Source organism: Bos mutus, chromosome 26 (assembly GCF_027580195.1).
Source record: "Bos mutus isolate GX-2022 chromosome 26, NWIPB_WYAK_1.1, whole genome shotgun sequence".
NCBI classification, from domain to species: Eukaryota; Metazoa; Chordata; class Mammalia; order Artiodactyla; family Bovidae; genus Bos; species Bos mutus.
This window is the reverse complement of record NC_091642.1, coordinates 34,731,966-34,746,595: the sequence shown is the minus strand read 5'-3', so window position 1 is coordinate 34,746,595 and position 14,630 is coordinate 34,731,966. Positions and strand designations below refer to the sequence as shown.

Below are 14,630 nucleotides of genomic sequence, written 5' to 3'. Positions count from 1 at the left end.
CAGGAAGAAAAATTCAAAAATAAAGGACTGATTCCACCTCTGTGAAGAGCAGACTATGAAAAGATGAAGATTCTCTCTAAAATGAAAAACTACTCTTTGGGAAGAAACAGCTGGACAGCAATGTTCCTCTCCGGCCGGCCTTGGGTGTTATGTCCTAACTGGTTGGCCCAGGCCCTGGTACAGCCGGAGGGGCTTCCTGTGTGGGAACAGCCAGATGGTGCTTGACCATCCACGGGAACAGTCACCACAGCTCTCCAAAGTGGGGCCCGTGGGCAGAGTGAGCTACTTCTCAGGGTTTGGGAAACCAATATAAATGCTCCCAAGGACTATGATATGGAGGATACTGTGACCATTGTGGTATCGATGAGCACAAAACTACGGATTTGGGGGATTCCCCCCACCCCTCCAGTTTTGAGTAGTGGTCAAATTACTAGGAACCAAGGAAAGGAAGAGGAAACAAAGGAGAAATTAAGAGGAAAGCTTTCAGTAACAGCAATGACCATCTATGAATAATACTATCGCCAGAACAAAAGCACGCAGGGGCCTACAGAGTCTGGAAGCACGGAAGTGTACGGATACATGATGTATGTCCCTGGCTTGTTATTCAAGTTTCAGGAACATACTCAAAGGACATAACTTTCTTTCTAGGAAGACCTGTGTGGAAGGTTACCTTCTGTGTTTAGTACCTTCTCACAGAGAGAGAACCTGCAGTGAAGGGAGGAGACAGAGGCAAAATTCTCTACTCCTCTCAGAACTTTTTGCTTAAAATAACTTTGGTGCACAGTAAATGCTGGAGAATGACAACTCTGAAGCATTTTGGTGAACTGTTGAACCTTTTTTCCTAACTAAAATTACTTACCCCTTTGTGCTTTTAAAGATGTCACCTTTGTATTTTAGTAAAAGTCAAATCAATTATTCCTTAAAAACATGTAGAGCAAAAGAGGCGGAGGGAGAAGAATTTGAACCCACATTTCAGGGGCCTTCTTATTCTGGACTCAGTGCGGTAACCGCATTTTAATGAGAATCAATCCCCAGCATGACAATTCCCTCCTGCTTGAAAGGCCGGAGGGCTGCAGGTTTATGGAGCCTTGGAGGTCCCTTTAACCATGATCAGAATTCTGAAACCAGCTTGTTCTAATGAAGGGTGAATAAAAGGAAGTGTGACGGGCAGATATGAAACTCATCAGTTTGTAAAAATTCTCCCTTGCCTTTACAGGGTGGTCTCCTATGCCCACACAGGCCATTCTCCCCACTGATAACTGCTTGGAGATGTGAACTTGTGTAGGGAACCACAAATCAGATGGAACATGCAATGTGTCCTCTCTACTGAACTTGTCAGAAAAGGAAGATCTAAAAGCCACAGTCTAACAGCCTGGGGCTTGTTTTCCCCCCAAGTAACATCATCATATTAATTATCTGGTTTTTAATGATGTACTTGTAACTTCAACAAAATGTATGCGTGTTCAAATAAGAGTCACCTCTAAAACTACAATTTTAGTCCGGTTAGTAATAAGCCTGATAAACGAATGGTTAGATGTTTTTAAAAAAAAAAGCAGCAAAATCAACCTTTACACTAGCAGATTTAAAATTAGTGAAAACCATGCACAAAAAGAGCAACAAAGCCACAATGAGAGGATTCTTTCAATGCAGACTCTCAGCACTTATTTGGTGAACACCTGCCAAATGAGAAGGGTAAAAATACTTCATATTGTCACTGTCTTCTAAACAAAGCAAGTCTATCTCAAGGGAGAAAGAATGTAATCCAAGCGCACAATGCATCTGGATTAAAGAACTCGGGCAGGGTGAGACAAAAGCACTTTAATATGCACATTACCATCTTTTCGTTGGTCAGAACAGAGGACTTGCCCGGCTGATACTCGTAAATGCTTCTGGGCTCTGCGCGGTATTTTCTTGTATCCACTTTCTTATCTGGGGGCTCCCAGTCAGTCCTGTAGAAAGAAAATCCTATTAGAGCTATTCTCATGAAAATTGGCATCCGACAGTTCTGACGACTTTGGCCGACTGTAGTTTAATCAAGGAATTTTTATATCCGAGGCACAAAATGGGACTCTGCGCAAAGCGTTCAGTTGTGCTGGTTTCCTTCTTCAATTAACCAGTTAGATCCCTGTGTTTGCTTCACAAAAGGCTTGAGGTGTCCATACTCAAACCATGCACCGGGAAGCCGGGAGACAAGAAAGGGAAGAAAAGCAGCAGCTGCAGCTGTGAAGTGTTCTCTGGAAAAAATCCTTCACCTTGCTCTGCTCTCAGGGGCTTATCATCTCCCAGACATGCCTGTACTTCCCACTCAGGCTGGTGCAGTGAGAGAGAATGCAGGACCCAGAGCCAGGCAGCTGTGGTTCCAACCCTACTACAGTCCTTGCTAGCTGGCTCCTCTGGGCCAAGCACTCAGCCTCTACTGAACTGTTTACTCATCTGGTAAGTGCGGTTGTTGCAAGGATTAATGAGACAGTATGTCTCAGCATGTAAATCACTTTGCAAAACACCAGGCCCACAGTAACCACTCTTTAAACACTTTGGTTTGGTTTTGTTTGTTTTTGGCCACACGGTGTGGCATGTGGGATCTTAGTTCTCTGATCAGGGATTGAACGTGCAACCTCTGCACTGGAAGCATGGAGTCTTCACCACTGAACTGCCACGGAAATTCAAAACGTTACTAGTTTTTATAACCATGTTCTTCTTCCCTATTCCACACCCTACCCTGGTAATCACCCAAGATGCAGCCTTTGGCACAGGTACTTAACCTGATCCAGTGGGGGATTTCAGAGGATACATGAAGCCTTGGAAATTACTTGCAAAATTTTCACGTAGGCACATAATTGCATTTTGCACTGTGATTATAATCAGTTTTTCCTGCAAGGCTACAAACTTCTTGAAGTCATGGACAATGATTTATGTGTGCAATGTGCCTACATAGCATCTTCTTCAATCGCACACAGAATGCACCCAGCAGATGCTTAATGAATGCACTTGTAAGGATTTGCAGGTACACCCAGCCTTCCTCTCAGATTAGTTATCAAACTCTGAGGCAGATGTCATATACATATATGTGGGATTTCAAAAATAGCCATTCATTTGTCATGAAGATGGAAAAAGTTTGGAGGTATGAAACTGTGTGTATTTAAAGAGAAAATAATTTTGTTTAGCCAGAACCAATTTTGGGTTGAGAAGTGTTAGAAGATGGAGCTGGGAGATGCCTGGGACACTGGTCCAGATACCCTGGAGGCTGCTCCCAAGGGCATGCTGCTGCTGCTAAGTCGCTTCAGTCGTGTCCGACTCTGTGAGACCCCATAGATGGCAGCCCACGTCCCTGGGATTCTCCAGGCAAGAACACTGGAGTGGGTTGCCATTTCCTTCTTCATTGCATGAAAGTGAAAAGTGAAAGTGAAGTTGCTCAGTCGTGTCTGACTCTTAACGACCCCATGGACTGCAGCCCAAGAGGGTCCTCCATCCATGGGATTTTCCAGGCAAGAGTACTGGAGTGGGGTGCCGTTGCCTTCTCCGCCCAAGGGCGTAAGACTCAGAAAAAGACAACTGGGTCATTTAGTGTGGGCATTAAGAGATGACAAATATCATTTCAACCGTCAAGCCTTATGTTTTGATAGTGTGTTGAATAAATAAAGAGATACTAAAAAGTGTCGGAGAAGACGATGGCACCACACTCCAGTACTCTTGCCTGGAAAATCCCATGGACGGAGGAGCCTGGTAGGCTGCAGTCCATGGGGTCGCTGGGAGTCGAACATGACTGAGTGACTTCACTTTCACTTTTCACTTTCATGCATTGGAGAAGGAAATGGCAACCCACTCCAGTGTTCTTGCCTGGAGAATCCCAGGGACGGGGGAGCCTGGTGGGCTGCCATCTATGGGGTCGCACAGAGTTGGACACGACTGAAGCGACTTAGCAGCAGCAGCAGCAAAAAGTGTAGCTTCATTTTAAAATTATATTCTCTGCTGTGGGCCCCATCAGTATGTATAGAGAGTATTAAAACACATGACAAATCTTATAGTTCAAGATTCCTCTTGTGAAGACGGAAAGAGTGATGATAATTATTGTCAACATTATTTAAGCCCATCTGATGAGCCAGGACTACAGGATATGTTACATGCATTATCTTGTGTTATCCTTGCAGTATCCCGAGGAATGTAACATGTTTCCCCATTTTACAGATGAGAACATTGACAGTCAAAAAAATAAATCACTGTTAATAAGTGATAGAGCAGGGATTCGAACTCAGGTCTGCTTGACGCCTGGCTCCAACGCTGCCTGACTCAGAGAAAGAGATTGTGTATTAGAGCCTAAAATCATGGAGCTGATGAGAACACTTACCTCTCTGGGCTTGATTTTAGCGAGGACGAGCGGGTCGGGAGGGGAAGTGTGGCCGACCTCTTAACTACCTTCTCACCATCAATGCAGCTCATCTCACTTTTTGAGCGAGGCACAGAAAGGGGAGATTTTGCTGGAGAAGGAAAAAGCGGGTGCAAAAGACTTTTAAAATGGATGAAAACAGGAAGATCCTTCCCTCGTCCACCACCCTCCCTTCCACCCCCACAACCAAGAAATTCTAAGCCACTTACTGTCTTCAGAAAAGGAGTATCGAGGAGAGTACAGATCTGAGTCATCATCTAGTGAACAAAACGAAATGTAATCAGGAGACATCCGGCTCAGGTAAGAGAACTGCGTGACAAGTCCCCCCACTGCCACCATCCTGCACCGACCGTTGTCCAGCCACACCCGGGAGCCCAGAGGACAGAGGAGGAACCAAGCACCAGAAGCTACACCATGGCAAACCACACAGTTCAGAGCTGGGTTTGGAGAACCCACCCAACCGAAGAGACCTGTAGTCAGAAAGGTACACTCACAAATCCTGGGGGAGGACTGCCCCTGACACCCAGAAATGCATGGGGACAATGAGCCAAAGGTCCTCTCGAGAGAATTCCCACAAGCAAAGCTGGTCCCCAGCCTGGCCGAGTGGGAAACAGGCTGAGATGGATGCCTGCATGTTGGCGCTGTCTCTGGTCTATGCTGCTGAGTTTCAGAGTCCCCAGGCCTGCCCGGTGGGATGGGGAGGCCCCAGGTGTGGTCTCTAGCTGCCTGGCTCAGCTGTGACCCATTTCATATGCTACGGTCCCATATACTGAGTTGGCCCCAAAGTTCGTTCTATTTCTTCCATAACAGCTTATGGGAAAACCTGAATGAACTCTGAGGCCAACTCAAAACAAAATCGTTTAGCAAAGTGGTAGTGCAGCTAAGAAAACAGCTTGAGAAACCCCTTGTCATCATTTGTTTTGATTCCACTGTAAACGAGTCCCTCAAATAGCCTTCCTTCTTGGAACCCCACACGCCCTCAGCAGATCCTCACATAATCTGCTCTGCAGAAGTGCCACTCGGGGTCAGTGTCTAAATTGTAACTCTGGATCGAGTCAAACTCAACCGGGTTTCTGTAGTGGGAGATGGCTCTCCTAGGGCGGGGGTGGGGTGGGGTGTGTGTGCATCTGTTAAGTCACTTCAGCCATAACCAATTCCCTACGACTCTATGGACTTTAGCCCACCAGGCTCCTCTGTCCATGGAATTCTACAGGTAAGAATACTGGAGTGGGTTGCCATGCCCTCTTCCAGGGGATCCTTCTGACCCAGGGACTCAACCCGTATCTCTTACGTCTCCTGCATTGGCAGGTGGGTTCTTTACCACTAGTGCCACCATAAGCACAGGTCTCTAAATAAGCGGAACACCGACCCGGGCACCAAGACTTGCAGAATCAAGACTTGAACCCTTCGTGGACATGGCTGCGTGGAACTAAAAACGAGACCACAGGTACTCTCACTGGAACAGGTTTGTCAGCTGGGACTGCCCTGGAAACCCAGGATATATCCGTGATGACCCCTCCAAAGCATTTCTCCAACAAGAGTTAGGCTGAAATAGCCTAACTCTTATGTTTTCTAATAGCTCACTAACCTGAATTCAGAATTCATGAATGTGGAATAAAGACCCAACTCCTCTTAAAATCGGTATAGCTTTACATAACACAGCATGCAAACTAGCTTGCAAAGACAAGTCAGAGAACCCCATGTAATGTGTTGATGGTCAGTCCTTGTCTCCATGTTGTTTTAAGCTTCAGAGCAGAAAAGGCCAGAATATTTTATAAAATGTACTAAAGCTAACACTGCTATTCTTTCCAGTATTATTCAAAAACAGGATCTCTATCTCCCTTTCTACCTCCCCTCTCCTCTCCCTATTGTATCTGCCCCGGGTTTTCCAGCTCCAAAAATGGAAAGGTTTTGGATACTGAGACATCTTTTCTCCTCCCTCCCTTCCTCCTTTTTGCTTTGATATTGGCTAATTCTTATCCTTAAAGTTGAACAGAGCTTAAGGTTCTTCTACCAATATAGCTATGCCTTTCCCTGCTATAAACTGAACATGAGAGCTTATTTAACTTTTGAAAATAGGGCAGAAGAGATAAAGTGGGATCCAGAAATAGATGTTTCAGAGTACTCTTCTGAAGACTTCTGTGTTGCCTGCTTTTGTTTGTTTTGCTGCTTTTGTTTTTCAATAGAGCTTCTGATTATTATACAGATAAGATACCACAGCACCAAAGAAAACTAAAAATTAGCTTTGATTGTAGTGATTTGATTGGAAAAATGGTGCCTGCCAAATGAGAAATTAGCTTAGTTAGGAACCAATGTAGGTATTGTTTAAAATCCAGCCTAGCATTCTAGCTCAAAACCCTGTCTCTCTTTGAATCAGGGAGAAGTTACAACCTAGCAGCAGATGGTAAGGTGAGGGTTAATTTATAACTATTATCTGGTTCTTAAGGTAAAAGCAGAGTTTTCATGGGGGAAAAACAGCACTTAAATATTCAAGGTTTTTTCTTTTTTTTTAATTCTCAGCTTTTTAAAGATTTTTGCTCCCTAGAGCTTTCTAATGTGGAATTCTAGAACACCCGTTAAAAGAAAATGAGAAATAGTTCTGAGGTGGAAAAAAAAAAATAAAAACAGAAAACGCATGGCTGGGGGAGTTAATCTGTGTATTTTGAAAGTTTGAAAACGGAGGAAGGGGATTTCCCCGGTGGTCCAGCAGTTAGGACTCAGTGTTCTCGTTGCCAAGGCCCCGGGTTCAATGCCTGGCCAGGTGACTAAAATCCCACAAGCCGCACAGCAAGGCCGGAAAGAGAAGTAGGAAAGAAGAGGCGTGGAAGGGGGTGAAGACAAGAGAGAAGTCTGAATGCCTGAACATTCTTAAAGCAATTTCTTTATCTGGTGTAAGTGGAAAAAGAAATCTCTTCCATCTCAAGCTAGCACAGGGCAGGGGCATCTCCATGAACAAGCTTTTCATTTTTCCCAGTGTCCATGGGATCCACCTCTGACATGTGGATTTCAGTTCACTGACTTTCAGGCGGGCAAACTCAAGTTGCCCAGGGGGTGCATAATTTATTCCTTGAATTTTTGTCTTGCAAATCTAATAGAAGCAAACTTTACGTATGTTTACAAATAAAAATAATAGCTGCTCCCATTATTAAGTGCCTAATAGTAACTGGTCATTTACTAATATTGCCTCACTCAATCCTTGGAAAAACTCCTGGAGGTATGTAAGTATATATCTCAGAGACAAGGAAATTAGGGCCCAGGGAGGTTATGAAAATTTGCCCCTAGCACAGTGTGGAAGACAAAGCAAGAATGTATTCAGGTCTTTCCAACCCCACTTCCCTACCTCTGCCCAGCCCCATCTGCCTGACTCCAGGGAGAACTGTAGCTATTCCACTGTAATAGAATAGGCTCTTTATTGGGGAGGAGGCAGGGGAGGGTGTTGTGAAAGTCAAACACTGCAGTCCTGGCCTGGATGACTTCTAGCCCTGGAGGCCTTTGCTCTTATATTTTCCACATTACCCCTTCCCTGGTGACACTTAAGCAAGTTTTTGAGTTACCCCACGACCCGGCCAGCTTTCTTCCTGCTCTTCTGTATGGAAATGGGTAAAACTGAGTCACGCTTGCTACATCTTCCACTTGCTGCTTCTTGTACCTTCTCCTGGCAGGCTACGTCTATGCTGGGACAGATGGGGATAAGGTTCACCATTTCTATACACCGGAGCCAGCCAAATGTGTGTGTGTTTAACCATAGTCAAGACGCACTAAACAAAAGAGCCAGCCAAATGTGTGTGTATTTAACCATGGGGTCGCTAGGAGTCGGACACGACTGAGCAACTTCACTTTCCCTTTTCACTTTCATGCATTGGAGAAGGAAATGGCAACCCGCTCCAGTGTTCTTTCCTAGAGAATCCCAGGGACGGGGGAGCCTGGTGGGCTGCCGTCTATGGGGTCTCACAGAGTCGGACACGACTGAAGTGACTTAGCAGTAGCAGGACACTAAACGAAATGTTTCTCCAGTTGTTTATGAACACAGATATTGTCTATGCGTGAAATCCTGCTTTTACTATTTCTCCAAGAGTCCTTTCAAAGAAAGTCCCAGTGGGCTCAGTGGAGCTGGATCTTGTGATTCCTGCTGGTGGTGGAGCCACACGCTGTGTGCCCTAGAGCCCCAAGCAGCAAGCATCAAATCTTGGCAGCGACACCAGAACTCCCTGTGCCAGTGACTTGCAGAAAATTCTAACAGTATTTACTGGGTGTGAACAACTCACCCCAGGGCCCTGAAGACCCCTGCTGGGCTAAGATGTTTACACACCAATGATTTCCCTTTGGCAGTGTCCTTGGAGGTTCCATTTGGGGATAGCTACTCTCCTAAAACTGCCAGGAGGCACATAACTGGCTTTTCAACCACAGTACTTTAAATAGACTAAAAAAGATTTCCTCTGTTTATTTTTTTAAGATTTTATAATAATCTCAAAGACACTGGAGAAAATGCTGGTTGTTCTATTAAAAAAAGTATGTAATTGACCAAATTGAGAGGATGGGCAAAAAGCACTATTTGCATAATCGCTTGCCTATATCAGTTAAATTTCAATTTTATGCATTTGTTAGGCTTTAAACTTAAAATTATTTTTCCAATTATCAGTGGTTCATTTTTAACTCAATCTTTTCCCACAGCTCACGTTAATTCTTTTTCCTGCTTTACCCCACACACTTAAGAGGAAGGAGAAAGGGGTCAAGATAGACACAATGCACCCATCCAACAAACAAAAATGGTCAAAGAAAAGCGTACACAGAGGCAGGTATACAGTCTGGATGGGATTCAGGAGGAAGAATAAGAAAAAGGAGGAGTGGGGCAGGATGGTCAGGAAGAGTACAGGGGGCTCGGGAAAGAGCCCCAAAGCTGCCTATGCTCTGACTGCATGTGAGCGTGCGAAGTGACTTCAGTCGTGTCTGACTCTTTGCGACCTTATGGACTGTAGCCCGCCAGGCTCCTCTGTCCATGAGGTTCTCCAGGTAAGAATACTGGAGTGGGTTGCCATGTCCTCCTCCAGAGGATCTTCCTGACCAGGAATCAAACCCGTGTCTCTTAGATTTCCTGCATTGGCAGGCAAGTTCTTTACCACTAGCACCATCTGGAAAGACCCAAGTTCTGGTTAGACACAATCAAATTTTAAATAATGAAAAAAGAAAAAAAAAAAAAAGATCAATATAGGATGCAGAGTAGCTACAGAAGACAAACTTAGAAAACAAAAAATTGAATGCAAAGGAGTAAAGAGAATGAGGTGGAACAGGACAGGAGCGGAGACACCAAGAGTCTGGGAGGGCCAGAGGGCTAGAAGACGACTCACCGGCCTCATCTCCTAAGGCATTCGTTCCTCCCTTGAAGATGGAAAGGGACTAACGGTTACCTCGCTCCGCTAGCTCACAGGTCAGACTTCTGCACTTACTCAGTGGAGGCCTTCTGGGCAGCTCTGGTTAGGGGACAAAGGTGACCGCTGCGAGCACTCAGCTCCGCCTCTGGGCAGTACTCGCTGGGGCTTGGGCAGAGGATCCTGGCCAGCCAGCCTCACAACAGAACCATTTGCTTGAACTCAAGCAAAATAAGGCTATCCTAAGAAATGCTGAAAGGCCAGTGGAGGATTATTTTAACTCAGATATAGATATGACTAAGAAAATAAGCCTCCTAAATCCTTGCCTGAATGCATCCTCATCTAGGAATGGGGAAAAGGTCAGTGAGATGGACGACTATGACGTGACGCATCCCCACAACCTGAGGATGCCTTGGGGTGGGGTCTGGAGTCACTTCACCAGGAGATGGCAGTGACCATCAGCCTGACAGCCTGAAGACGCATCCACAAGCAAGGGGAAAACATTGGTCTCTGGGACTTCACCCTTGGCTGGTATGACAGCCCTTACCCTGACATGGTCAGACGGGTTCTCACTGGCCATGGACCACATGGTAACACTCCAGTTACTTGGTTTTGCTTATCAGGAGGCATCATTTGAAAATATCTCCCATCTTCTTGACGTGAAGCATGTCAAGAAAGCCAACATCATCTGGCTACGTTCAGAGCAGACAGGCTAGTTCTTCTCAATCTGTATTCCTCACTCTCATTCTGTATTCAAATCCCCCAAACTGCACTGGCGAGTATCTGCTTCCTTTTGTGGAGGATGGAAAAGGGGGAGGGGGTCCTCCTCCACTGCAGTGGTCCCCAGTCCTGACCACGTGACAAATCACTTGGGGAGCTCTCCTAACCTCATATTCCCAGACACCACCCCTGGAGTTGCTGGCTCAGCTAAGTGGAGCATGACTAAGAAGCAGGCCAGTTGGATGCCTGAGTTAGGCAGCAGAGAGTCCTGGCGAAGGGGACAGCCAAGAACACAGAGTGCAACAGGAAAGGGAAAGGAATCCGCAGAGTAAATAAACACCCATGTCTGGGGGGCCCCAGAGACCTGGGTTGAATCCTCACTCTGCCACCTGCCGTGAGATCTTTCACAAATTACTTAACCTTTCTGAGCCTCAGGCCCTCACAAACATGAGGACTTACCTCAAGGAGCTGTTGGGAGGATGAATATGAGATAACAATTGTGATGCAGCCAGCATGCAGCCTTGTATTCAGTAAGTGAAAACGGAAGTGTTAGTTGCTCAGTCATGTCCAGCAATTTGCGACCCCAAGGACTGTAGCCTGCCAGGCTCCTTTATCCGTGGGGATTCTCCAGGCAAGAATACTAGAGTGGGTTGCCAGTGCCTTCTCCAAGGGATCTTCCCGACCCAAAGATCGAACCCAGGTCTCCCACAGTGCAGGCAGATTCTTTTACAGTGTGACCCAGGGAAGGGCTCAATAAATGGCAGTGGCAGCAGTTACTGCGGTGGTTGTGTTATTATTATTATTAATAGGATTATGAATGTGAGATGCAGAGGTGCTGGCCACCACACTGCTGTTTCCTAAAGCAGGAGGCAGTGGCGGGGCTTCTGAAGTGGTTTCTCTACATCATGTTCCTGTGGCTCCGCTTCAGAAGGAAAATGCGGGCAGGATGTCCAAAGACTCAGTCTAGCAGACCCTCTGTGGTCTGGGTAGTGCTGGCTCTGGTCTCTGTCAACATTCCCTCTCTCCGCTCTCACAATCAAAAGACCTGGTAGCATCTCAGATGCTAGGAAAGGATATGTGCCTTTAAGAGAGAGTGTAGGCTGCATGCTTAGTCATATCCTCCGACTTTTTGTGACCCCACGGACTCTCTTTGTGACCGCGTGGACTGTAGTCCACCAGGTTCCTCTGTCCATGGGATTCTCCAGGCAAGAATACTGGAGTGGGTTGCGAATTCCTTTTCTAGGGAATTTCCCTACCCAGGGACTTAATCCAGGTCTTTTGCATCTCCTACACTGGTAGGCAGATTCTTTACTACTAAGCCACCTGGGAAGCCCTTTAAGGGAGAGGCTGGATGGTAGGTAATTCATAGACAAGTAGCTCTTAGGCAGGGGAGTGTGGGTCAGGTGAAGGTTTAAAAGAAAAGGGAAGTAAAACTCATTTGCTTATTAGCCTTACTTCAGGGTTATTCCCAAAGGATTTCTGGTAAATTATTTTTATTTTTGTAAGCTTTCTAGGGACCAGGCTATTACAGAGAAATTATAAGAAATAAGTCTCCTGAATTCATTCTACTCTTCCCAAATTTCCCAGCCTCAATCCCTCCCAGCTACCCCCTTGAAATAAGGAATGTAACATTGCTCCTTTCCCATACAGTGGTCTGAAAGATTAGCAAATGATTACAAGTGACTGCTCCTTGTTGGGACTTATGGCTTTTTAAAAGCACATTTTAAATCTCATTGATTAAGACATGATGATTCTACTTATCTTCTGAAAAGTCCAGCCAGAAGTTTACTTTTTCACTCTAGCTTAAGGGAAGGAGGAGGTGGCTAAGCTTGACATAAACTTTCACATAGTTCTTTACTATTTTGGAGAATCAGCTTTGAGACACTTAGAAATGTCTTTTATACTGTATAATCAACTAGAATTTAGAAAAAAAGCAGTAGCCCTTAGGCTAGGTTTTGATAGGTTTATTGCAAATAATTCTAGTTTCAAATTCTGCATTCAAACAAAACAAAAAAAAGCAGCAACAGTCTTCTTCCCTCAGGGGACAGACTCAGAATGACAGCTCACATTTCTCAGTAAATCTATTTTTTAAATGTTTGTTTAAAAAGGCTGCCCTTGTGGCTCAGCTGGTAAAGAATTCTCCTGCAAAGCAGGAGACCTGGGTTCGAACCCTGGGTTGGGAAGAGCCCCTGGAGAAGGGAAAGGCTCCAGTATTCTGGCCTGGAGAATTCCATGGACTGGATAGTCCATGAGGTCACAAAGAATTGGACACGACTGAGCGATTTACAGTTTCAATGCTCATTAAAATCCATGGGTAGAGCCTGCCTTGGTTAGGCGCTGTGCTGTGCTAAGTCGCTTCAGTCGTGTTGACTCTTTGTGACCCCATGAACTGTAGCCCACCACGCTCCTCTGTCCATTGGATTCTCCAGGCAAGAATACTGGAGTGGGTTGCCATTCCCTTCTCCAGGGGATCTTCCCGACCCAGGGATCGCCTCTTACGTCTCAGCATTGGCAGGCAGGTTCTTTACCACTAGAGCCACCTCAGTTATAGGTGTAATCTGTCTTTAACACTCTTCTTTGAAAGGTATGAATCTTTCCCATATTAAGAAGGGTGTGCAGAGCCCAGGGCCACTGACTGGCAGCACAGGGCTGGAGAGGCACTAAGGACAGGGCTGAGGAGGACCTGCCGAAACTCACAGATATCAAAACCACAAACCAGAGGCTCTCTCATTACTTAACAAAAAATTAAAATGAAAATAAAAATGCTCTACAGTGAGCTAGCTGAAACATTGCACTCGTTTGTAAAAAGCCTTCATCTAATTGAATACACCTGTAATCTACATCTGGCTCTGTCTTCTAGGCCAAGAGTGGGGGCGAGACACAACCAACCCTGTTTTTAAAAAGAATCTCCAGGCAAGAAGACTTCTTAGAAACTTGTGTTAAAGTCTAATCATCTTGGTTATTATGAATCTTTTATATCCAATCTAATTTTTTCCTCTTTATTCTTTAAGATGATTTCTTCCTTATGGGTCTTGGAAAATAAAACCTAGTAAGGTCTGCTTCATAAATTATAAGCGAAGAGTTATCATGTCATCCCTGTTTATACCTCATGGTAAAATAAGCCCCACTCTCTCCCTCGTACCCGACTTGACGTGAACCACCAAACAGACATCGTTGTCAGCCAGGGTTGCCAGGTGTGGCCGATGATGACATGGCAGCTCTGGTGTGAGGCTAGAAGGCAAAACCCTGCCTGCAGCTCAACAGCCAGACTGACTGGACACTGCTGGCACTGCCTGCGACAAGCTAAGGCATTCTTCCAGGCCAACGGGAGTCACTGTTTTCCTCCACAGGCCTCCTCCAAGTGGCCTTCCTCTGCCCATGTCTATGGGATTCTGCACCTTCAGGCATGCTCTGTGCTGGTCATCTTCCCTAGAAAGGAATCCTATCTTATGAGAGGGTTGGGCACTCATGTCCAAAAAAGCACAAATCAAAAACTACAGTTGATTAAAAGTACCCTAAAAACATTTCCCACTGATCCTGTTCAGCCCACTGTTTCTAAAGCAATGTTTTCGCTAGAATTAGCACCCCAAAGCAAAAGACTAGGTTATCCCACACCAGAGACTCTTGCTGAAAATAAGGAGGTCACCGATTAAAATGAAATCATCAGCTTTAAATTTTTTAAGTATTGATTCCTTTGGCAGACTTTTCTTTTTGTTCAAAATAGGCCCCAGGCATGAAAGTGTTGGAAGCCACTCATGAGCATATCACAGGGAGACTGAAAATGGAAAATAATAATTTAACTAAATTGTATCTAACACAGCTCAGCACATCTTCTCATGTGCGTTAAGTGATCAATAAAATTTTGGTGAATGATCCAACAGACGACTTCGCCAAAGATGAGAAGGGTTGAGCAGGGTGATATGCTGAGCTAATCAGAACAGAGATGAACTGAGGAGGGGTCGGCACTGGGCTTCATCCTTAGGAAAGAACTCAGATTCTGTGGTCCAAAGCCTACACTCACCCACATTCTCCAGGCAGGTACTCAGGACCTACTGTGTGCCAGCAAGGTTTTCTGTGGCCTTCTGGACACGTGCTCTTGCAACTGCCACTACGCTGGACCTAGTACCATGAAGTAGCCTTGTCTAATTCCCTGCCTAATG

The 14,630-nt window shown here is 45.4% G+C and overlaps 1 protein-coding gene across 50 annotated transcripts in view; it reads right to left on the bottom strand.

Annotated features, from left to right (window-relative positions):
- The window catches only part of SORBS1 (sorbin and SH3 domain containing 1), a 234,403-nt gene that overhangs the window by 58,034 nt on the left and 161,739 nt on the right, over window positions 1–14,630 (bottom strand). For all 50 annotated transcript variants that reach the window (XM_070363623.1, XM_070363628.1, XM_070363639.1 and 47 more), the window contains 3 exons: window positions 4,594–4,641; window positions 4,346–4,475; window positions 1,835–1,949 (listed from right to left, as the gene is read on the bottom strand). In XM_070363623.1, coding sequence (XP_070219724.1) covers window positions 1,835–1,949; window positions 4,346–4,475; window positions 4,594–4,641 — 293 coding nt within the window. The remainder of the gene's footprint in view (window positions 1–1,834; window positions 1,950–4,345; window positions 4,476–4,593; window positions 4,642–14,630) is intronic.